Source organism: Perognathus longimembris, chromosome 13 (genome assembly GCF_023159225.1).
Source record: "Perognathus longimembris pacificus isolate PPM17 chromosome 13, ASM2315922v1, whole genome shotgun sequence".
Taxonomy (NCBI): Eukaryota; Metazoa; Chordata; class Mammalia; order Rodentia; family Heteromyidae; genus Perognathus; species Perognathus longimembris.
Genome location: NC_063173.1, coordinates 54311280 through 54336008, shown reverse-complemented (window position 1 = coordinate 54336008; position 24729 = coordinate 54311280). Strand labels below are relative to the sequence as shown.

Below are 24729 nucleotides of genomic sequence, written 5' to 3'. Positions count from 1 at the left end.
CTTACTACTAATTAACCACAAGAAAATCAGAAGTAGAGCTGTGGCTCAAAGTGTTAAAGCACCAGCCTTGTGCAGAAGAGCTCAGGGGCAGCACGCAGGCCCTGAGTTCAAGCCCCACAGCCAACAAAAATAAATACCTGGGCTTAGTGGTAGAACACTTGCCTAGCATGCATGAAACCCTGGGTTCGATTCCTCAGCACCACATAAACAGAAAAGGCTGGAAATGGCATTGTGATTCAAGTGGTGAAGTGCTAGCCTTGAGCAAAAGAAGCCAGGGACAGTGCCTGTTCAACCCCCACAACTGGCAATCAATCAGTAATGGCTCTGGCATTGGCAATCTGTTTAATGCAAAGGGGTGAGGTTCTAAGAGCACCTCGGGCACCTGTGTGGTTGGTGGTGGACATGTTGGTGAAGGAGCTCCTCCCTGCTTGTGGTGAGCAGACATGTCTTGTATAACTCAGTTTCTGTGATACACACAAACAGCCAGCAGGTCCCTGGAGGCCCATCCGGGCTCATCCCAAGACCACGAGCTTCCCACTTCTGTGGAGGCCTCAGAAAAGCCAGGTGCAGATCCGGCCTGGGCACCTCGCACCCATGCCTGTGGAAGGCTCATTTCTGAGAGGAGTTGGTGGTGCAGTGTAAATTCTAGGCAGACCCAGGACAGGCCACCCAGTGCCGGGGGCTGGGTGCTTCGGGTCCCCTGGAGGGAGCCTGTAGTTCTCATCTGGTCCCCAGCCTGCCAGTTTGGGACCTCTGAGAATGAAACACCTCAACTGTAGGCTTGTGGCGTGGACCGTGGGGTGGGGCAGGGGTTGGGAGGGAGTTCATCCTCGGGAAGGTCACTGCTTTTCTGGCTTGCACCTTGGCACGGGTTTCCAATGGCAGATGGATTCATTAGGGGCTGGTGGACTTGAGGTTTCTGCCCATCGCTGATCTCAGTCCTGGAACGGAGGATTGATGGGTCCTTTGCGCTCACCCCCGCTACCGGTGCTGCTCAAGGCCCCTGTGCAGCCCCTCCACCCACCAAAGGAAGCCTCTCAGACCGGAGGTGCTCTGCACCCCACAGATGGAGACCCTGGGGAGGGGGCGGCCCCTTAGATGGCGACGATAAACGTGCCCTACAATGCTCAAGGCCGCTTTCTGGTTTTCATGTGGGCGTCTTTCTCTTAGAGGAGAATCAGATGTCCTTGAATGGATGTAAGAAGGGGGGTACATTGTCTTATTCTCCACCCCCCCCCCCAGACATTCACACACATGCTCGCACACACATACGCTCTTTCCTGCCAAGTCCAGAAGCCTAACAGAGCTCAGATCTTGTACGTTGTGGATCTGGGTTTGAGTTTCTATTCTGCTGTTCATCGTTTGTCCCCTCTGAGACAGAGACAGTAACCAGCGGTCGCAGAGGGTGGAAGTAAGTGAGAAACTGGATCACATGCGAACCAAGAAGAGGAGGAAGAGGATCCACAGAGCAGGAGCAATGTGTGCAAATTGTGTTGCATTTGTTCTAACCATGTGGCACCAAAGTTATTTCTCAGCCAAGCTTGGTGACATATGCCTGTAATTCTAGCACTCAAGAAAGCAAAGCAGGAGGATCATTACTGTGAGGCCAGTCTGGGCTACAGTCAGATCCTGTCTCAATCATTAATTTGTAATGTGTGTGTGTGTGTGTGTGTGTGTGTGTGCACACACATGTGCCAGTCCTGGGACTTGAACTCAGAGCCTGGTGCTGTCCCTGAGCTTTTGTGTTCAAGGTAGGTGCTCTACCACTTGAGTCACAACTCTACTTCGGACTTCTCCGTTGTTAATTGGAGATAAGAGTCTCATGGACTTTCCTGCCCACGCTGGCTTCAAATGGCAATCTTCAGATCTTAGTTTCCTGAGTAGCTGGGATTATTGGTGTGAGCCTACTGATTGGTGTATGCCCATTGATTTTTTTTTTCATTTTTACTTTTGGTCTGCACTGGGATTTGAACTGAAGGAATTTGTTTTCTTGCTCATTCATTTGTATGTTTTAAAATTTCTATACTATTTGTATATCTACTGATTTATCACTCAATTGATATTTGTTTTAATGAATGTCTTAGTTACATATTTGGCCCTTTAAGACCTGAAGCATTCTTTCAGCCTGCCTGCCTTTTTCTGTGGTCTCTCTCTGTCTCTGTCTCTGTCTCTCTCTTTCTCTCTCTGTCTCTCTCTTTCTCTCTGTCTGTCTGTCTGTCTGTCTGTCTCTCTCTCTCTCTCTCTCTCTCTCTCTCTCTCTCTCTCTCGTGCCAGTACTGGGGCTTGAACTCAGAGCCTGGATGCTGTCCCTGAGCTCCTTTGGCTCAAGGCTAGCTCTCTGTCACCATGATCCACAGCTCCACTTCCAGTGTTTTAGTGGTTCATTGGAGGTAAGTCTCATGGACTTTCTGCCCATGCTGGCTTTGAACCACAATCCTCGGATTTCAGCTTTCTGAGTAGCTAGGATTACAGGCATGCATCAATGGTGTCTGACTAATGATTACTTCTTTTTTTAAAAAAAATTAATTCGTAATTAATACAAACCAAATGATTTCTCTTTGCCTTTGAGATGAGACCTTATGATTTCCAGTGCCGTTCCCCGAAGGGCTTGTCTCTAATTACATTTCATCTTTTCAGCTGGCTTAATTAAAAACCAATGTGCCAGGGGACATTTGTGTTGAGAGGGGTCACTTGCGTCTCGGGCAAGGCCTGGGCCCCACAGCTGGGCGTACAAGGACAGCTGAGGGGGGTGTCCAGGGCCTTAAGAAAAAGGCCCGTCTGTCGTGGCCTGGAGGGGAGAGGGGAGGAAGGTGAAAGAGGGGGACAGGCTGGGGCCCCTGCATTGTTTTAAACTGGGTCAGGGGTGAGGGGACTGCCATTTGCAACTTCTTACCACCTTTGTGGGACGCAGCTGTTCAGGTTGTAGCAGAGTCTATTTATAGAACCACACGTCAAAGGAGCCAGCAAACCTCCCTCTCCAACGGACAATTAGCTGCAGAGCTAATTGTGGTGCTGGGCACCCCACAGAATGTGGCCCTCGAGGGCCACGTATGCCTGGGGGCGGGGGCTCCCCATGCCAAAGCCAGTGGGAGCCGGGTACCCGTGGCTTACGCCTGTACTCCTAGCTATTCACAAAGCCTGAGACCTGAGGATCAAGGTTCAAAGCCAGCCCAGGCAGGCAAGCCTATGAGACTTGCTGGAAACAGAGCTGTGGCTCAAGCGATAAGAACACCAGCCTTGAGTGGAAACGCTAAGGGGGGCAGTGCCCAGGCCCTGAGTTCAAGCCCCAGTAACCCCCCCCCCCCAGTCCCCTCTCCCCCACATACAAACTACCCTCAGGCAGGTAAGGAGAAAGCCCTGCTTGCAGGTGGAAGATTGTGGAATGATGAGACCGGAGAAGTCAGAGTAGGCCTGTTGCTCAGTTTTCTGGGGTGCGGCAGGCAGTGGACAGGGCTGGCCACCTGTCTTCTCTTACCCTGATGACGTGTCTTTCCCTCCTCAGCTCTCAGCAGCTCTGCTGGGTGTCTCTGGGGCAGCTGTTGGCTCAGCTCACCAGGACTGCTGGGATTCTGGGAAGCCAGCTCCAGTCGGACGATTTCTACCCTCCCATGCCTCCCCCTCCTTCCCCCCCACCACTGCCCAATGGCTGCCCAGCGCGAGACTCCTGAGAACACTGGCTGTCTTCTGGGTGACAGGGCTCCACAGGGAGCTGGCCCCAAGGAGCTCATTAAACCTTCATGAGATGAACGTGCTGGAACTCACAGATGTGGTTCGTGGCAATGCGAAGCCCCCTGGAGCCCCGTGTGAAGTCCTCATGACACCGAGGAGAATGTCCCAGGCTGGACAAGGACAATTCTGCTACAACCCCCCCCCCCCCGGCTCGTCTCTATACACGAACAACAGGCAGATCCTCTGCTCAGGCTCCCGCTGACAAGTGGATCTAGCATTGCTCTGTTCTAGAATTCTCTTCAATGTGTAGCAAGTAGCACTGGCTTTTCCGCGTATGATAGTAATAGATAGTTTCTTTCAATATAATTTCAGACATAGAAAATAAAGTTACAAGCATAGTACAAAGAATTCCTTGACTGACTCTTTCTCTCTCTCTCCTTCTAATCCCCCACTTCCAAACTACCTGTGCACGTGTGCACACACAACGGTTTTTTTTCTGAATCATTTTAAGTCTGTTGCCCTTTTACCCACAAGTATGTCAGTACTGTGTCCTTCCTTCCTTCCTTCCTTCCTTCCTTCCTTCCTTCCTTCCTTCCTTCCTTCCTTCCTTCCTTCCTTCTTTCTTCTCTCTCCTTTCTCCCTCCCTCCCACTCTCCCTCCCTTCTTCTTTCCTTCCTCCTTTCTTCCTTCCTTTCTTCTTTGTGTACATGTGCAGGTCCTGGGGGGCTTGAATTCAGGGCTTGGGTTCTGTCCCTGATCTTTTGTGCTCAAGGCTGGTGCTCTACCACAGCTTCACTTCCAGCTTTTATTTGGGAAAGGGGTAAACTTTTTGGCCTGGGCTGGCTTCTGTAATCCTTAGCTCTCAGCCTCCTGAATAACTAGGCTTACAGGCGCGAGCCACTGGCACCTGGCCAGTGTCGTGTTTCTTAGAGGCAGGAACATTTTCCGATGTGACTCCTGCGCACTTTTTCAAAATCAGAAAAACGACACTGCCATTCTACTATTATCTATTCCACATGCCTCATTCTTACTTCCCCACCAGTCCCAGAAATGCCCTTTATAGCAAAAGAAAATGGCAATCCCATCTCCTCCTCGGTCACACACCTCTTTTGCTCTTTTAGCTGAAAGCATTCTGAATCGTTGTATTTGTGACATTGACAGTTTTGAAAAGTACATGTCAGATGTTTTTGCACAAGGGAAGGGGTGACATTATCAAAAAAGAAATGTACTTATTACCTGACTTATGTAACTGTAACCCCTCTGTACATCCCCTTTATAATAACAACTAAAAATAAAAATAATAAATTTGCAACCTGGATGGAGTGGTTCATGCCCATGATCTTAGCTTTATGTCAGTTGAAGATCAGGAGGATGGAGGTTCAAGACCAGCCCAGGCAAATAGTTCAAGCGATCTCCCCCATCTCAACAGAAAAAGATAGACTGGGTGGCAGAGGCCTGTCATCCCCGCTGTATCCAAAGTATAAATAGGAGGGTGGAGGTCAAGCCAGTCTGGGCATAACTCTGAGACTCTGTTACACACACACACACACACACACACACACACACACACACACACACACACACACACAGCGCCTAAAGGACTGGAGACATGGCTTAATAGTAAAGTGCCTGTCTAGTGAGTACAAGGACCTAAATTTGGGCCCTACCATTAACAATAATAATAATTGCATTTAAAAAGTGAATCCGGGGCTGGGGATATAGCCTAGTGGCAAGAGTGCCTGCCTCAGATACACGAGGCCCTAGGTTCGATTCCCCAGCACCACATATACAGGAAACGGCCAGAAGCGGCGCTGTGGCTCAAGTGGCAGAGTGCTAGCCTTGAGCGGGAAGAAGCCAGGGACAGTGCTCAGGCCCTGAGTCCAAAGCCCAGGACTGGCCAAAAAAAAAAAAGTGAATCCATTTAAAGAATAATAGATCAAAGTAACTGGAAGAATAAATGGTGCCCAGAAAGAGCCAACACCAGGGAGGGGTACACAGGACACGGGCTTCAGAAATGTTCTTTCATATCAACTTCGTTACCTCCTGGGTTCTCCTTCCACTCTTCCAGGCTCAGGACGGTGGGGAAAGTGGGGACCATGGGAGCCAGGGCTCGGCAGCCCTCAGGGGCCGGGGGGGGGGGGCGGGTGAGGATACTGAGGCCACAGGATGAGCCTCCCCGGTCTATCTTTTCTTCTCTCTTTCCTCCTCCTTCTCCTTTTCTTCTCTCTCTGTTTCTCTTTGTCTCACTTTGTCTCTGTGTTTCTCATTGTCGTACTTTGTCTCTCTCCTCTCTGTCTGTCTTCCTCGGCTGCTATTTTGGTCTTTCCTCCATGATGGTGGGGGGGGGGGGTGCTTCCTTTCATGTCAGGATGCCAGAGCCCCACCAAGCTGGTAAACAGCTGAAGGATGTGGTAGGAGATGAACTTTCCATTGAGGTGGCTTTGAACTCGCCCTCTTCCTGGAGGGGGGCTCCCTGCATCTCCCTGCTGGGAGACTCCATTCCCTCTTCAGCAGGCCAGAAGAGAGGTCTGAGGCCACAGCCAGGAGGGGCCCCGGGAGGTGCAGCCCCGGGTCTCCAGACACCTCTGCCCACCCCCAGAACCATCCTCACCATGGGTTCTTTGTTGAGGGATGGGGGGAAGTGGAAACCACAGATGGGAGATAGGGAGCCTTGTGGAACATGGCGGGTGTACTTTGCAGGTGAGGTTTCCAGCAGAGAAGGTTGGGTTCCAGTTGGTGATGTCCTGCCAGGAAAGGGAAGGCCGAGCTGGGGCTGCCTGGGAGTGGCCTCCAGGCTGCCCAGGTAGCCTTGGGTGGGCTAATCCAGCCAGAGCCGCCTCCTGGCCCCGCCCCTCTCTCCCCTAGACACCTAGGAGATGAAGGTGAACTAGGGGTCCTGCTGTGGCTCTCGCTGACCATTCAGATCAGGAGGTATAGAAGTGAGCCTTTTGTGGGGGCCTTACCACTCTCAGGAGGCCACATGGCGTGGAGCCCCGGGCCTGACCACACCGGGACGGGACAACCAGCCCTGGGAGAACCACCGACCCTTTGTCTTCTCATATGTAGGATGCAGGTGGGGCGGGTTCCGCCAGGGGCTGCTGCAGCCATGAATGAGGCGGCACCTGACAGGTGCTCCTGAGTGAGTGCAAGTGGCCATTAGTGAGGTCACCTCTTGTGGCCCGAGGCAACAGGGCAGGGGGAGCCCTATAACTCAGTGGTGATCTTGGACAAGTCTTTTCCTGCCCAAACATCCATGCCTCTTCTCTTTGGCCTTTTCTTGTGTTTTTTTTTTTTTTTTTCTGAGTTAGTACTGGGCTTGAACTCCAGAGTTCTCTCACTTGGCTTCTGCTGCTCAAGGCTGGCACTCTACTACCTGAGCCACACCTCCACTTCCAGCCCTCCCCCCTTTTGTGGAATGGGGGCTGGGGGGGGACTTGCTAATTGGAGATTAGCATTTCACAGACTTTTCTGTCCAGAATGGCTTTGCACAGCTATCCTCAGATCTCAGCCTCCTGGCTAGCTAGGATTACAGGTGTGACCCGCCCGCCCTGGCCGTTTCTTCCTTGTAAGGATCTATTTATGGGGGTACACTTACTGCCAAGCCCCTAACCCTCACCAGCCAGGGACTTATCTGCTTCTATGCTCACCCTACAACCAAACTGGCAGTGTTAGGAGGCTCAGAGTCCCTGAGGGGCTTCCTGAGGCCCCGCAGCCAGAACAAGGCAGGGCCTAGGCTGCCCCGCCCTCCTCAGTGGGGCTCTTCCTCTAGGAATCCCCCACAGCCCGGGCTGGGGGTGGGGTATCAGAGGTCGGGGGTGCACATCACAGACAACCACATCCTGGAACAGTTACCCTGGGGAGTGCCTGCAGCTTCTTTGCGCCTCTGAGACCCAAGGGGAGGGAAGAACAGGGGTACACCCCTCGTTCTCACCCCACAGCCCACAGGCAGAGCTGGGCAGTGGCCACTGCAGTGGGGCTGAAATCACACTGTCAGAACAGGCCTGGGGGTGGGGGAGGAGCCCCGCATTCCCCTCCATCACCTCTGCCAGCCTCAGCTCCTGTGTCCTGCAATGCCTGAGGATCCCAGCCCAGACCACATCCCTGCCCGGAAGCTCTTGGGGGCTCAGTGCAGAGCCAGGGCGGGTGCAAGCATCCCCGGGTGGCAGCCTGGTGTCCCCTTGTCCCTGTGCCCTCAACATTTTTTTAGGGTGCTGAGCCACCATGGGTTTTTAGTCCGCCCTGCCATTTCCTCCCCAATGGATAAATGCAGCCCTGGCTGCCCCACGTGGTGCGTATGCACGTGCGTGTGCACACTCTCTGTGTGGAATAGCAGGTCCAACAGTTGGGCTCCTCCTGGATGTTCTGGAAAGACTTGTTAGAGGCCAAGGTCATCTGGGTCGGAGCTTCCTCACCTTGCTCTCCACTTTCTCTGGACTCCAGAGCTGCTCAGCTCACCTCCCAAGGCTGCTCCCAGTGTAGGGGCAAAGGGATGAGGGGCTGGGTGGTCCTCAAACCAATGCTGGGTAAGATGGATGGACCCAAATCCACCTGCCTTGCTCCTGGGCCGGCCGGTTCTAAACTGCGCACGCCCACAGGACAGAGCCCCTAGCCTGGGGCAACAGCTTGTTTAGGAACACAGTGTCACAGCTTGGTTCTTCTTCCTCCTTCCTCCCTGTTTCTGGTTCCCCCCCTGGGACAGTTCCCAAATAAAGAATTTGAGCTTAAATGAATTCCTGGCCTTCTCTGATGTTGGTGGAATTTGTGTGCACATTCCCCCTCCCCCAGCTTGCGCATGCGCACGCAACCTGGGTTCTTCAAGAACAAGTCACTCCAGGCCCCCAGAGTTCAAACAGCAACAGTTTAATCTCAGGATACTCAGAACAGGCCATGAGGCCTGGCTCAAGCCTGGGGCCTCAAGGAGGCTGCAAGATGACAGGTTCACAGGTACCACATGGTGTCTTCACCAGAGATCATCCCCAGAAACCCATGGGGACATCTGGGGACTCCAGGACCTAGTGTAGCCTCTGGCCCTTCCTGGCAGATAGTTGGGTACCCGTACCAGACAGCAACCAGGCCTCTGACTCAGGAGGCATGGAGGGAGGACTGGACAGTCTGTGTAAACCATGATGGCTCAGAATAAGGCTGCTGTCTTGGGATAGCAGAAAGGGCCAGGGTCTTGGTGGCAGGTCCTGGCTTCAGACCCCGATCCTTGGTTGGGTCATCCTACTTGCTGGCAGCTGTCAGAGCCCGGGAAGGTCATGTCCCCTGCCAGGTGTAAAGCGACCAGTATGATTTGAGGCTGGAGTCCAGGTCCTGTACAACATGGCCAGGTGATGGGGACCCAGCAGCCCCCTAGGGCCTAGACGGGCTGTTCCTGCCCCTCAGTAGCTGCCTGAGACTTGGAATCACAGTGCCCAAGGATCACCCAATGAGACGCTCCACAGCTGTTGATTGACACAGAGCTCGCACTCGGTCTCCGCCCTCCATCCTGGGCTGTTGTTCTGGCTTGTGCCAGTCGGTGTTCATCTCTCTGTGGGAGGCCTTGGCCCATGGGAAAGGAGGGGAAGGGAGGAGGAAGGGAGAGCAGGAGGAGAGAGGGATGGAGCCACCAGTCGCCTTGATGGATCCAGACTAGGCAGCTCCAATGTCATCATAGTCGCTCTCATCACTGGAGTCTGGCTGGGTTGTGAGGGACCCTGTGGGGTCAGGAGGCTCAGGTTAGCGGTAGGTTCAGTCACTCCATGCCCCTCCACAGCATTTGGGCAGTTCACTGGAGATAAGAGACATTCCCGCCTGGGCTGGCTTCGAGCTATGATCCTCAGTTCTCAGCCTCCTGAGTAGCTAGGATCACAGGCGTGAGCCACCAGCATCTGGCTTCATGCATGTGTTTTAAATCTCTCTCCTTCCCTTCCCCTTGGGCTGAGGCTTCCCTTCACCTGGCCTCTTCCCTCCCAGCCCCCCTGCCGGCTCCCTTCCCCGGTCCCAGCACCTGGATGCTCCAATTGTTCCACCAGAGGAGGCTGGGGTGGTTGCTGAAAGTTCTGGTACCATTCTCCCGACGAGGTGCTGGAAGTATCGTCAGCCGAGGGCCCTGCGGGAGACCCCCACGCCAGTCACCCCGTCTCTGCAGACAGCAACTGCCAGGGCTGGGAGGCCCAGAGACTGGGGAGAGCCAAGCCCTCTAGCCGAACAAGGAAAGAAAAGGCCAGAGATGGGCCGAGACTGCTCCAAGGACATCCAGTCAGGGTGGGGACTTGAATCCTGACCTCAGTCTAGCGAGGAGGCTCCCAGATGCATGATTCCCCCCAGTATTGGTGGGGGGGGGTGGTGGTGAGAGGGGATACACAGCTACCTGAAAAAGTGGCCCGAGAGCCTGCTAGCTCCAAATTAGGGGACTGTTTCTTCTCTGAAGAAAACATCTGGGAATTCCACGGAGGCGGCTTGCTGCTGGGGCTGTTGCAGTAATTCTCCCCAGAAGATGTGCTGGACCCACTATTGCTTCGTGCACAATGCTCAGGGCCCACAGAGGGGGCGCTTGAGATGTAAGGTCTGGGGTCCACAGCTGGTGGGTGGGAAACATGTAGCTCTTCAAGTCCTGGGCCAGGAAGAAAAGAATGAGGAAAGAGAAGGCGCTGCGCTTCCTGCCTAGGGAAATCGTTGAAGTGAAAGCGAAGGTTGCGGCTGGGCCTCCAGGTGAGCTGAGCTGTGGGTTTGTCTCCAGCTTCACTCACCTTCCTCCAAGGGCGGCATCTGGAACCTGCTCTGCCGGGCTTCGGCCTCCGTCACCCGGTGACGCTGTGAATCTACAAGAAGTGGGGCACAGGGGTGGGAGGGGCAGGTGATTTGGGAAGGGGGACACGGGGCCCCATGCTCCCATCCCAATCCAGGAAGGGCTAAGCTCAATCTTAGGCAGGCCCAGGTCTACCCTGGAGCCAACACGGGAGACAGGCTGCTTCCAGCCAAAAACCCTAGGGCCTGCTTGCCTGCCAATGACCCCTCCTGCAGCTTCACAAGATCCCAGCCTGGGGTCTCCCCTCATGTCCTGGCAGCTCTGGAAATAGGCTCTAATACTTTCCCAGAGCAGCAGTAGCTTAGCCTGGGATGGTTGCATGACAGGCTCTGTGGAAACTTCCAGTCTCAGAATCAGAGAGACGAACATTCATGGTGCCAAGAATGTCAGTGTTCTGTGACTTACTCCTGTAACTTTAGCTACTCAGGAGGCTGAGATCTGAGGGCTGTGATTCAGAGGCAGTCTGGGCAAAAAAGTCTATGAGAGTATTATCTGCAATTAACCAGCAAGAACAAAAACAACACCTGAAAGTAAGCTTAAGCTGTGGCTTAAGTGGTAGAGCACCATCCAGGAATGAAAAAGAAGCATGAGGCCCTGAGTTCAAGCTCCAGTACCGGCATAAACACAAAACAAAACAACCAGAAAATAGAACACAGGGTATGAATGTGCAAGAAACAGTCCTGAATGTGTGTCTCTCTCTTGGACCCTCTTACATGTGACAAAGACACAGTCACTTCCAGGTGGCTTTCAAGGACCTTGTCATGGTGTTGAGACCCTACATGGGGAGAAATAATCATGGCAGGGGCAGGGGTCAGAGTAGAAGCCCTTCCAGGGTGGCAAAGCACTTTGAAAACTTCAGAGCAGAGCTTTTGTGGGATTCTGCCCATGCCAGGCAAATGGATCTCTACTGAAGGTCCTGCTGGCCCTCAGCCTGACCTGGGTGGGGGGTTCCCTTGTGAACCCCTGCAGGCACTCACTGTGGAAGGTGGTCAGGGCCACGGAGGCTGGGCGCTGAAGTCATAATGCTCATAATCTGAATCAGAGCTGGAGTCGAAGTCCTCTGGGCATGGGTCCCGGACCTGGATGGGCAGCTTGGGAACTGGAGAGTGGAACGGGGAGGGGCAGCATGGTGACATGGCAGGTAGACATAGGGAAAGGACCCCAGAATACTGATGGTGGGTTCTGATGGGGGGGTCAGAAGAGCAGGGAGAATACCACATAGCTTGTCTGGGTCGGGACCATCTGGCCTGGACACCCCCCAGCCCCATTCCATTTCACATATTCAAATCTAAACATTCTTTGTGTAGCCAAAAGACAGCTAGTACCCACAATGCACCAGGCACTATGCTAATGTTGATCAATATGAGCTCACTTGGCACTGGAAGGAAGGCTGTGGAGTTGGGCACATCCTTTTCCCATTTTGTAACTGAGGAAACTGAGGCACCCAGAGGTTCTCACTTTACTCAGTCTCTAGATGATATGATGCAGCAAGCAACTGTTCTGTGTTTAGATACTGCTCCATGCAAGATGCCGGTTCTCCTGCCCCTGCTTACAGACACGAGTGTAGTGTGAACACACTACTCACGCTGTCTGGTAGGGTTTTTGTCTTGCCGTTGCTGCAAATTTATCTAAGCACTACAGGGCACCTGGCTATATTCACAATGCAAGGTGATAAACTCATACTCTTTGGCAAGGTGTTCATAAGGTCTAAATTCATGCTTCTTGAAGGATGGAGAAGCAGTCCAATTTTTGTTTACTCAGGAACCGTGAAATAAAATTATGTTCCAGGAGAATCTTAACAGGGCTGTGCAGGGCCGTGGTTTGAGCAATGTGACCATATCACAAACCTACCATCCAATGAGCAGGACAAGCTTTCTTCTGAGAACCAATGTCCCCAAAATGCCCTTGATCGGCAGAACCCCAGAGCCTAGGAGGGTCTCAATGGGAGGGTGTTCTACACATCTAGGCAGAGAGGGGACAACATGACCTGCCCAAGAGCAGAGCTAGGGTCGACCGGCCAGCCATCTTGTGACCTCAGCAGTGTCAACCCTCCAGAGGAGCTGCCCTTTCCCCCTCCCGCCCTCTGATAGGTGACCTCCTACCTTCATCTTTGGGCATGGTGATGGTGATGGGGACAGCTTGGTAACTATTGACCCCCGCTGAGGTGGAGGAGGGAGGCTGCTGGTGGTTCCTGGTTGCAGGGAGTGCTGGAGGAGGGGAGGTAGAGGGTCTACAGCCATCTTTCTGCCCTCTCTAGTCCACTGAGTGAACACACACACACACACACACACACACACACACACGATGCCTTCACACATGAGCCACATGCACGCATAACTGGCATATGTATATGTGTGAACCTGCATACCTATACACATGTACATGCACAGAGAAACATGTGTGCATGCGTGCACATGTGTGCACACATGCACAAACATATATAGTATATACACACACGTACAGAGCCTGACCCTCCTGGGGGACCCACACTAGTGGTTTTGCTCCTGCTGGGCATGCTGGGAAAATTCTTCCCTTGGTGGAGGGAACTTTCCCAGGACTGGGATGCATGCGTGACCTGTGTTGGGGTCTACCACTCCTGGTGGGAGTGGGAGAGGGGCAGTTCCAGGCTTCCAGGCCTCTGTTAGGCCTCAAGCCTGCTGCTTCCAGTCCCAGTGCCCTTCCTGCCCACCCTGCGGTTCTGAAGTCTTCCCACCTACCATATTTTCCTTTGACTTTCAAGAGGAGGATGACTATGCAAGTGACTGAGCCAAGGAGGAGCACTCCCAGAATGATGCAGGAGATGAGAAGCACTAGCTCCCGAGAGTCTCTGTCCTCCATGTTCATTGTCACAGAGGATTCTGGAAACAAGAATGCCAGTTCAGTGAGGGGGGAACAAAGATGGACATGGTGCTCTCTTCACCCGTTTCCTTGCCTTTCCATCCTTTCTTATGGCCAAAATTCACTGAAGCCTCCCTGAAAGGCCAGGAAAGAGGCACTGTGAACATCGTGTTCTGAAACTGAGGCCTGGAGAGACTAAGAACTACCCAAGTGACATGGCTAGCCAGGGGGACCACTGGGAGCCTGTCCTGACACTGGTAGAAAGATCGGGTGCGGGGCTGGAGTTAGTTCTAGGGGTGCAGGCTTTAGCCATCACAGTGGCTGTGCCTTCAGCCTCCAGCCTTGGCTTCTGAAAAGGTATAGTGAACCTCATCTAATTGGTTTTGACAGCAGTAAAGACAGAAAACAAAGGTGATGGGGTTGGACATTGGTGCTTATACCTGTAATCTCCTAGCTACTTAGGAGGCTCCATCTGAGGCTGGAAGTTTGAAGCCATCATGGATAGAAAAGTCTATAAGACTCTCATATCCAATTAACCAGCAAAAAAAGACAGAAATGGAGGTATGGCTCAAGCGGTGGAGTACCAGCTTTGAACAAAAAAGCCAGGCAAGAGTGCAAAGCCCTGAGGTTGAGCCCCAGTATTGGCATAACCAACCCCAATAAATAAACAGGTTAGAGCACACAAGATACTCAAGAGTCTCCAGGGGACATGTCCACCAGCTGGGATGGAGGCAGGAGGACATGGAAACACATACGTGCACACACATGCGCACACGCATTTGCCCAGGCTTCCAGGAAAAGCTACACTTACCTACAGTGACTGTTGGAACACTTGCGGAGCTTTCAGAAGTAGACACATGCTGTAGTTTCTGAGAGCCTGTTAGAACCACCCATTTATTCACTCAACACATTTCCTGAGCACCTACTGGGTGTCAGAGATCTCAGTCTAGTCCCCACCTCCAGCAACAAGGAGGGGCTCCTGGAGGAGGCCCAAGAGGGACTCTGCTTAGACTAAGGAGCTAATAGAAGAATGGGTACTTCTGTCTGTATAATCCGCCCCAGACCCCAAGCCTCTGTTCTAATTCAGCCATCAGTCCCTTCTTTTAGGTGTTTTTTTTTTTTATGGTATTGAGGTTTGAACCCAAGGCCTCATGTTTTCTAGGTAGGTACTGTACCACTTGAGCCACAGTCACAGCCCCTTTTAGCTATATTTCAGATAGATCTCTCTGAACCTGGAACTCCACCTCCTCAAGAAATTGAGATTATGGGTGTGAGCCATTGTGCCTTGGCTGCCTGCCTGCCAGATAAATTTGTCCTTCTTTGTACCTTAGGAGTTGGGGAGCAGAAGTTAGCCTCATTACCCTAATTTGAGCTTCCATTTGACTGGCCTGCTTACAAAGGAGAAGAGTTTACAAAGGCCTGTAAGCACATATCTGATTTCCCAGCTAACTTGTGGAATGCTTCCATCAGCAACTTCAGAATCCTCATATCACAGAATCTGAAGCCACAGAGATTTAGGTGACTGTCTTAAGCCCCGAGGCCAATAAAAAGCAGAGTTGGAGTATTTTTTTTTTAATCAAGTGCCTGTTCTCTTGCAAATCAGTGTTCTTTTAGGAATACTAATCTTTCCTATGATCATCAGCCCTGGGATGGCAAACTGGTCTTTATCCCCTGCCCCAATCTTAGTCAACAGGGAGCACTGGTTTGCATATCATGATGCCTTAATAATTACTTGATTCATAATCCTAGGGTGGGTATCTGTAGGAAAAAAGAAATCGATATGGAATTAGTAATGTCTGCTTGGGCACAGTAATGACTGTTCCTTCAGTATTGATGTTGCTAATCTAGTCCAAGCTGTAAATGGAGACTCAAGTAAGATTCTGGTCCAATCTGAGGGGATGGCCCAGGGTGGGTAGGGAAGGGATACCTGAGCAGAGGACCCTGGCTGCCAGTGACTGGCTGCAGAGGTTGGAGTTGTTAAACCACCAGGAGCATTCGGAGAGGGTAGGCTCTTTTCCTGTACATGAGTAGAACATCTTTCCCTCCAGGCTGTGGGGCTGCCCCTTGGGCCGGTTTACCACATTCCCGCAGCCCAAAGACCGGCAGAGCACTTGGGCCCCTGGTTGGTACCACTCGCTGTCACATACAGTGCTCCAGACCCTTCGGAAGAACACCTCCACCTGTCCCTCACAGGGGTCGATGCCCCCAGTCAGGCGCCAGGACTGATGCTCTGTGGAGGAGGGGAGGGGGAAGACACAGGTCAGGATCCCAGAGGCCCAAATCCCTGCCACTCAGAAACCCCATGCTGAGGTGAAATGCAGCCAACCTTAGGTCCCCTACCCCTGATCTGTGCCAGCCTCCCCAGCCCTAATTGTTCTAGCCAATCCCTGCCTTATAAATAGGCTCTCCAAGAACCAGTGGAGTCAGGATGATAGGCACAAAAATAAAGAAGTGTCTCAGCAAGGCAAAATTTACTTCTGCAGAGGAGTGAGCCATCAGCCAAAAATCTGGCCAACAGGCAAGAGGCTCCCCTATTTATCCCTAATGCAGCAGGTCCCGCCCCTCTGCTCAGATTGGTTGAGCTCAGGGTCACAATCTTCTTGTGATTGGCTAGGAGGCCCTACCCCTCTGGCCAGATTGGTGGCGCTCCAGGTCACAACCTGCAAGTGATTGGTTAATTTGAATAGGGTTAAGATGGATTTACATAAGATAAATCTTTGAAATAAGATTAACAGTACACAACTAATCTCAAATTTTACCCACGTCCTCTGCTATTTCTTGAACAATCTGAGGTTTGTCTTCTGTGATATGTCTTAATTCCATCTTGGAAAAAAAAAACCCAGTTAAGACAAATACTTATGTTTCAAAAAACCCTTCCTTAGGAACTTCCTGAATAGAGTCCCAGGGGCACAACAAATAGGGGAAAGACTCGACAAATGGGACTACTACAAATTAAAAAGTTTCTGCACAGCTAAGGTCATAGCCACCAAAATAGAAAGACAGCCAACGATATGGGAAAGGATATTTACCAGCACAGCAACAGACAAAGGCCTGATATCTGTCATCTACAGAGAACTCAAAAAACTAAGCCCCTCCAAGCCCAATAAACCTATTAGGAAATGGGCAAAAGAGCTAAAGAGAGACTTCACAAGAGAAGAGATAAAAATGGCAAAGAAACACATGAGGAAATGCTCAACATCCCTGCTAGTAAAGGAAATGCAAATAAAAACAACCCTGAGATACCACCTCACCCCAGTTAGAATGGCCTATACTCTGAACTCAGGAAACAACAAATGCTGGAGGGGCTGTGGGGAAAGAGGAACCCTTCTCCATTGTTGGTGGGAGTGCAAATTAGTACAACCACTTTGGAAAACAGTATGGAGGTTTCTCAAAAAGCTCAATATAGACCTTCCCTATGACCCAGCCATACTACTCCTAGGCATCTATCCTAAACAGCAAAACCCAAGATATCAAAAAGACATTTGTACTTCCATGTTTATCGCGGCACAATTCACAATAGCCAAAATATGGAAACAACCCAGATGCCCCTCCACAGACGAATGGATCAAAAAAATATGGTACTTATACACAATGGAATACTACATAGCGATTAGGAATGGTGAAATATTGTTATTCGCAGGGAAATGGTCAGAACTCGAACAAATAATGTTGAGCGAGACAAGCCTAGAACACAGAAAACAAAGGGGCATGATCTCCCTGATATATGACTGTTAACAAAGGGAGCCGGAGAGACAGTAGAGACCAAGTCTGTGAATACTGTATATGTTCTTGATACATTGTATATTGCATATATGTCTACCTGACCTAGACAAGGGATAGAAAAACAGGTCGTAAGATAGCACAAGAAATGTACACACTGCCCTACTATGTAACTGCACCCTCTTTGCACAACACCTTGTAAAAAAATTTATGTTCAATTAATAAAAAAAATTAAAAAAAAAAACCTTCCTTATTCCAAAGCCGTTCGTCTTTTCCTTAACAAGAGCCATGCCACCAGGTCAAAGCAGGAACTTTTAAAGCAGCACACTTTGATAGAAAGGCCAGTTTTTCTAAGGAGGGCCCTGGCCCAGCCCTAAGGAGTCAGTACATATTTATACTTTAATGCCACCTACCCCATTCTTCCTGGTATTAACGAGGAGCACTGGCTGGACCAGCACCTCTTGGTCTCACTGGATGGCCAAAGTCCCACCGGAAACCATCCATCCTGCCTTCCGTCTCCCTGGCTCACAGCAAGGGAGAGCCACACTGCTGCTGCCAGCTTGTCCAGGAGCTGGGCAGCTTATTCTCCAGCAGCGTCTGCATGGCTGCCAGCTCTCCTGTGGCATCCACTCCCTTCCCTGAGTCCTGTTTGCCTGGCTCCTCTCTGTCTCCCCTCCTGGACGGGTGACTCCACCGAGGCCCAGGTCCTCTCTCTCATGTGACCCCACTGACCTGAACACACCACGCCGGCGTCCTCCTTGTGCCCGCAGTACAGGTCTCCCGACAGCCCGGGGCAGTCCCACAGGTGGGCCTCGGCCCCACTGCAGTTCACCTGGTCGCGGTGGATGGGGCCTTGGCCGGGGGCGAAGTGCAAGCCAGGCAGGGCCTCGATGGCCGAGCCGCACTTAAGCTGCTGGCACACGACGTTGGCATCCTCCAGGTCCCACGTGTCGTCGCACACGGTGCCCCACCGGCCGTGCTCCAGCATCTCTACCCGGCCAGCACAGCGGCTGCCGCCGTCCACCAAGCGCAGCGCCCGGTTTTCTGGGGGTGGGAGGGGTTTGGGTCTTGAGCCAGGGTCCAGAAAGCCGGCAGGTAGTCAGGAGGGGGTGGGGTGGGGCTGTGGATCTGGAGAGGGCAGGACTACTTATGCTGACCGGCTAGGCAGAGGTGCAGGCCAGGGGCTAGAGGGCAGTCTGGGAGCCACAGTGCTAAGGAAAGCCTGGTGGGAAGAGGGGCCATCGAGGAAGGGCAGGGGAATGCAGTCATAATATTCAGCATATGCATGTGAAAATAGAACCAGGTAATTTGAGGGGCTGGGTGGGGTTGGGGAGATGGGGAGAGAATCATGGAAGGGTTGACACTGATCAAGATGCATCGTACTCACGAGCCGACTTGCCAACTTGAAGTCCCTTTGTGTGACTTGTTAAAGATCATTTAAAAAATAACAATAATTGATTTCTTTTTAAAATAAAGGAAAGCTTTGTGGAGAGCTGGTGGCTCAAGCTTGTAATTCTAGCTACTCAGAAGGCTGAGATCTGAGGATTGTGGTTCAAAGCCAGCCGGGGCAGGAAAGTCCACGAGACTCTTTATCTACAATGAACCATTAGAAAACCTGAAGTGGATCAAAGTGGTAGAGCACTAGCCACAAGGGAAAAGAGCTCAGGAACAGCACCCAGGCCCCAAGTTCAAGCCCCACGACTGACAAAATGAAATAAAAATCAATAGAGGAAAGCCTGGCATATTTATGTTTATGGCAGGATGGGCCAGATACAGAGGTCTGTGAAGGGAAGGGAGTTGGGGAACCGGGTGGTTCCAGTAAGTATAGCCAGACATGGGGCTGGGGCTGGGGATCAAGTGGGTGATCTGGAGATTAAGCAGGGCAGAGGCCTGGGGCCTAGATCTGGGGACGTGTACAGATCTGGAAATGGCACTGTTCTTACACTAGCAGAGGAGACTTGGTGCAGTGGTTGGATCCAGGGTCAGTGGCTGAAGCCTGGAGGCCTGGGGACAGGTGTGGGGGCGGGGAATGGCCACTCTTACCCGTGCAGGTGACCCAGGCGGGCCTCCCTTCGCTACTGCACTCCTGGTGCTGGCCTAGGACCTCACACAGCTGCCAGTCGCCTCCGGTGCACACGATGGCAGGTGCCAGCGGCCCTGTGGTGTTCAGGACCCTGCTGGTGTTCTCCGTGGTGGGCATGGGCTGCAGCTCCGGGGTGGGCCACCCTGGCTGGACAGGGGTCTCTGCCATGCCGCAGCCTAGGGCCTGGCACACAGCCTGAGCGGCCTGGCGGTTCCAGAGCGCCCCACAGGCCGGCTCCCAGGCGCCCCCGACTTGGACTTCCACTCTCCCGCTGCAGCTGCTGCTCCCGTTCACCAGGCGGACCCCCGGCTCCCCTGGAAGTGTCAGACCAGAGCTGAGCTCCTCATGGGGCTCAGACCCTCCCCCCAGTGAGTGTGGGAGATGGGTGTGGCTGGGGCCCCACCCCCTCTCCCCTCCAGAGCACTACCTTAGCCAAGGCCCTGCAGCTCTGTAAGAGGAGGGGGGGCCGTCAGGAATCACCAGGTGCCCCTGCAGGCTTGATTCCTCTAGAGTCAGGAGATGAGGGGCTCAAGGGGGACTCAGGAGGTTAGACTGGATTGGGGGGGGCAGGAGGATCATTTTTGTGAGCATGCCAGCCCTGGTGCTTGAACGCAGGGCCTGAGTGCTGTCCCTGAACCTTTTTTGTGTGCTCAAGCCTAGCACTCTACCAACCGAGCCACAGCTCTACAACGACTAGCTTTATGGTGATTAACTGGAGATAGGAGCCTCAGAGACTCACAGATCTGATCCTCATAGCTCAGCCTCCTGATTAACTGGGATTGCAGGTGTGAACCACCAGCACCCAGCCCAGGGGCACTTGGGATTTGTGACAGGGCAGAGTTTTGGCTTAGAGACCCTGGCCCCGTGGGGCCACGCGGGAACCCTGGAGGACTGTTGTGAAGCATAGACTGTTGTATGGGAAGTGGGCTCCTCCCCTCCCCACATCCCTTTCTGCAGGAGCTACCCACCATCTTTGCCCGGGCTTGTGCACCAGTGCAAAGCCTTCTGCCTGTACAAAGCAGGTCCTCAAATAACACATGCGGAGCAAATGAAAGATAGATCTGATGGCACCTCCTACCAGAGCTCTAGTATGCTCTCCCCAACCCTTCCGTGAGCTCTGTGGCCTACCACCGATGACACAACTGCAAGAGTGCAGGCCTCACATCTCAAGGGGAATCCAGCGATCGACTTCAGCTTCTGGACCAACCAGATCTGAAGTTAAGGTGTTCTCTCCTCTAGTTCCCTAAAAAGTCCACTTCCTGCTGGGTGCTGGTGACTCATGCCTGTAATCCCAGCCACTCAGAAAGCTGAGATCTCAGAATCATAGTTTGAAGCCAGACTGGGCAGGAAAGTCTGTGAGATGCTTATCCCCAATTAACTACAAGAAAACGAGAAGTGGCGCTGTGGCTCAGAGTGGTAGAGTGCTAGCCTTGAGCAAAAAAGCTCAGGGACAGTGTCCAGGCCCTGAGTTCAAGCCTCATGACTGACCCTCCCCCTCCAAAAAAAAAAGTCTGTTTCTCTTCCTCGTTCCCCCAGAGGCCTTCTATTTGGTCTCAGAGAGCTGACTGTGGGCCCCTAAGAAGATGGAGTGCTTACCCAGCTTTCCTAGCTTCAGGGCCCTGTTCTCAGCCCAGCTGGTATTGTGCTCGCCAGCCGGGGCTGGAGACGGGAGACCTGAAATATAACCAACAGCAATCACGTGGGTGCATGAACTTGGCTATGGAGGTCACAAACGTCCCCAGTGGCAGGACACGCTTTCTGGAGCCTGGTGTGGACATTTCCCATTCCTGTGGCTTATGCCACAGGATGGTTTGGGCCATTCAAGCAGAATGACAGGTTGAGCCAAGGGCAAGATGGAATTGGACAGCTTCCTCCTATACCTGTGTCTTCTCTATTACAGGACCTCAGGGACCCCTGGATTCCAGGTGTAATGGTAAGATGGAAGAAGTGACCACCCTACTTAAATTGTGCATGAGTAAGAAGTAAACTTTAGCCAGGCTCCAGTGGCTCACGCCTGTAATCCTAGCTACTCAGGCGGCTGAGATCTGAGGATTGTGTTTCAAAGCCAGCCAGGGCAAGAAAGTCTGTGAGGCACTTGTCTTCAATTAACCACAAGTGGAGCTGTGGCTTAAAATGGTAGAGCACAAGCCTTGAATGAAAAAATGAAAAAGCCCAGGGACAGCATCTAGGCCCTGAATTCAAGCCCCATGACCAACAAAAACAACAACAAAAGTAAACTTTAAGCCAGGCACTGGTAGCTCATGCCTGTAATCCTAGCCAATTCGGGCAAAAAAGCCTTTGAGACTCTTACCTCTATAACTACCAAAAAGCCAAAGCAGAGCTGTGGCTCAAGTGGTAGAGTGCCTGTCTTGAGGGAAAAAGACCTGGGACAATGTTCAGGCCTTGAGTTCAAGTCCCAGGACCAGCAACCCCATCCAAAGGGATGGGGTTATACTTGTCATAAAAGCTCAGCTTAGTGGGCTGAGCCCATTTTCAGAGGCCCCCCCTGAGAAGTTTCCACCCTCACACCCATGATCATGGGGTGTGAGCACACCCCATGAGCCCACACCCCTCTGCAGACCTAGCCCTCCCACGAGCTCCCATCTGGGCCACTCCATCACCCAGACAGAAAGTAATCAGCCCTTTAATTGCCCATCCTCATCAACTCCCTGCCTGGCTGTCTTAGCCTGGTCCCCAAAGGAGAAACGGCTTGGAATTCAGAGCACAAACTCCATAGCAAATGTAATATTCAAAGCAAGAATTCAGAGGCCCACAGGTGCGCATTTCAGAATCCCAGTTCCCACAGCAACGGTGCCAGGGCTCCCGTGTAGTTTTCAATATTTCTGCATGTGTGTGGGGAGGGCAGGGAGGAGGGATGGGATGCTGGGGTGTGTGTGTGTGTGTGTGTGTGTGTTTGTGTGTGTGTGTGAACGTGCATGATCGTGACCTTGTTTGTATCTGAGCATGTGTGAGAGCAAGTTCTTATGTGGAGACTTCTGCTCTCCGGATCCTCCCCTCTGTCCGGCCTCAGGAAGCACTTTCTCATGCTAAAACGCACCTGTTTTCTCCCAGACCAGGAAATCCTGGACCCAAGGCATAATCTTCCCCACGGTGCCGTGTACAGTGTTTGTTAACAGAGGGGGAGCTGGATGGCACTGACCAAGGTGAATTATTGAAATACCTCACAGCCAAACCCTTTGAGTGTCACGTGCATTTGCCTATCCCCTGTTCCAAGAATGAAGCCTGACTTTGGTGTCCTCTAGCTTCCATAGGAACCAAGCCCAAAGTGACCACACTTTCTCCATGTAGAGCAGGGGCCTCCCTGAATCAGGACTGCTTTTGTGGGTTTTTTGTTTGTTTTGTTCCAGCTCTAGGGCTTACACTCCGGGCACTGTCCCCTAGCTTTTTTGTTTGACTAGCACTCTACCATTGAATCCACATCTCTACTACTGGCTTTTTGGTGGTTAGTTGGAGACAGAGTCTCATGCATTTGTCTACTGGTACTGGCTTTGAACCTGGATCCCCAGTTCTCAGGCTCTTGAATAGCTAGGATTACAGATGTGAGTTACAGGCGCCCAGCTAGGATCACTTTTGTTTAATCCCTCTCTTTACGTTTCAAGTTGGTTTGCTGTTTAGTAGCAATAATATTTATTTGCAATGAAACCATTGTTCTTTCCTGTGAATTTGCTTTAGGCCATGAAAATGTCCAGACATAAAACTATCCCCTGCAGTTTTTAGAACAGTGAGTAATTGGGAATGTTGTGGCCATCCATCTCTGCAGAGGCTACTGAATAAATCATGGCCTAGCACGGCATGGTATCTTAGGAAGCGCTCCTAAGGAAAATGAGCTGGGGATGACTCCAGTGGTAGAATGCTGGCCTAACAAGAAAGAAATCAAACCATGTCGGGTGCTGGGATTTTCATGCTGTATTGAATAAGAAAATCAAAACTCAAAGGAGAAAATAGCAATGGGGAAAAAAGAAAGACTTTTTAAAAGGCTGAAGTCTATTTTAAAATTTTAGTATTAAAAATATTTACAGGGGCTAGGAATGTGGCCTTAGTGGTAAAGTGCTCGCCTTGTATACATGAAGCCCTGGGTTCAATTCCTCAGCACCACATATATAGAAAAAAGACGGAAGTGGCTCTGTGGCTCAAGAGGTAGAGTGGTAGCCTTGAGCAAAAAGAAGCCAGGGATAGTGCTCAGGCCCTGAGTCCATGCCCCAGGGCTGGCAACAAAAACAAAACAAATTTTAAAAAAATTACAAGCTGGGCATGAGTGGGTCGTATCTATAATCCTATAATCCTATAATCCTATAATCCTAGCTAATTGGCAGGCTGAGGCGTGAGGATTGTGGTTTGAAGCCAGCCTCAGAGGGAAAGTCTGTGAGACTCTTATATCTAATTAATCACCAAAAAAGCTGAAAGTGGAGCTGTGGCTCAAAATGGTAGAGGACTAGCTCTGAACACAAAAGCTCAGTGCCCAGGCCCTGAGTTCAAGCCCAAGCATTGGCAACAACAATTACCTGTGTGTGTGTGTGTGTGTGTGTGTGTGTGTGTGTCTGTGTTACTAGTTCCAGAAATATTTCATAGACTCCCCGAAGAAACATGTACTTGTTAATAGTGAGTGACATTTTTTCCCACTTCTGACAATTTATACTTGCTGTCTGTTCTCAATGTTGTGCTTTACCATTGAATTATTTGTCTGTTGTTTCAGATTTTTATACTTCATTCTTCCTGTGCTTGTGACATTAGAAAATCACAGAATGTATGATGGGGAGGGGGAGGCTAACGTTCAATAATAAATCATTTATGAAATAAATCCGCATATGGAAAATTAAGTACATATGTTAACATATAAAAATAGAAGTTACTAAAACCAGAAGGGACTTTTTATACCACTTGGCTGAAGTAGAAGGTAATTATAAACATACTAGAAATAAAATCCTACTGGAAATGTTCAAAAACACGTCATCACCGAGGAGTCTGTTTCTATGACAGACTCAGAAAGAATGATAAAGCCATGTGCTGGTGACTCATGCCTATAAAACTGGCTGTCCCTGAGCTTTTTTCCATTCAAGGCTAATGTTCTACTTCTGAGTTTTTGATAGCTAGCTGGAGGTAAGAATCTCACTGACTTTTCTGTCGGGGCTGGCTTTGAACCACAATCCTCAGATCTCAGCCCTTTGAGTAGCTAGAATTAAGAGGCATAAAACTCAGTAGAATTCAGTCGTTTTGGTTGTTGTTGTTGGTTGTGAGGCTTGAACTTAGGGTCTGGGTGCTGTCTCTGAGCTCGTTTTGCTCAAGGATAGAGCCCTACCACTTTAAGCCCCAGTGCCACTGCTGGTTTTCTCATGGTTAATTGGAGATAAGAGACTCACGAACTTTCCTGTCACAGCTGGCTTTGAATCCATCATGATCCTCAGATCTCACCCTCCTGACTAGCTAAGATTACAGGCATGAGCTTGTAATTCGTACTGGCTGGATTCAGCCTTTTGAACGCTTTTCTCACCATGTTGCTCCACAGAGGACGTTCACCTGCACTTGTGGTATCTTCTGTGTGTGCCTGGATCCTAATTCTGCTCCTCCTCCATCACCAAATCCAAGGAGGAGTGAAGGGCAACTCACGACC

General features: G+C 51.3%; 1 protein-coding gene across 1 annotated transcript in view; it reads right to left on the bottom strand.

The window, feature by feature from the left end:
- Positions 1–8518: 8518 nt before the first annotated feature.
- Cd6 (CD6 molecule) overlaps positions 8519–24729 on the bottom strand; it is a 32049-nt gene continuing 15838 nt past the window's right edge. The window contains 13 exon segments of the mRNA XM_048361425.1: positions 8519–9365; positions 9659–9760; positions 10022–10264; positions 10401–10472; positions 11437–11457; positions 11460–11558; positions 12562–12666; positions 13177–13317; positions 14109–14174; positions 15225–15527; positions 17750–18061; positions 19061–19414; positions 20697–20774. Coding sequence (XP_048217382.1) covers positions 9301–9365; positions 9659–9760; positions 10022–10264; positions 10401–10472; positions 11437–11457; positions 11460–11558; positions 12562–12666; positions 13177–13317; positions 14109–14174; positions 15225–15527; positions 17750–18061; positions 19061–19414; positions 20697–20774 — 1961 coding nt within the window. The 3' untranslated portion in view covers positions 8519–9300.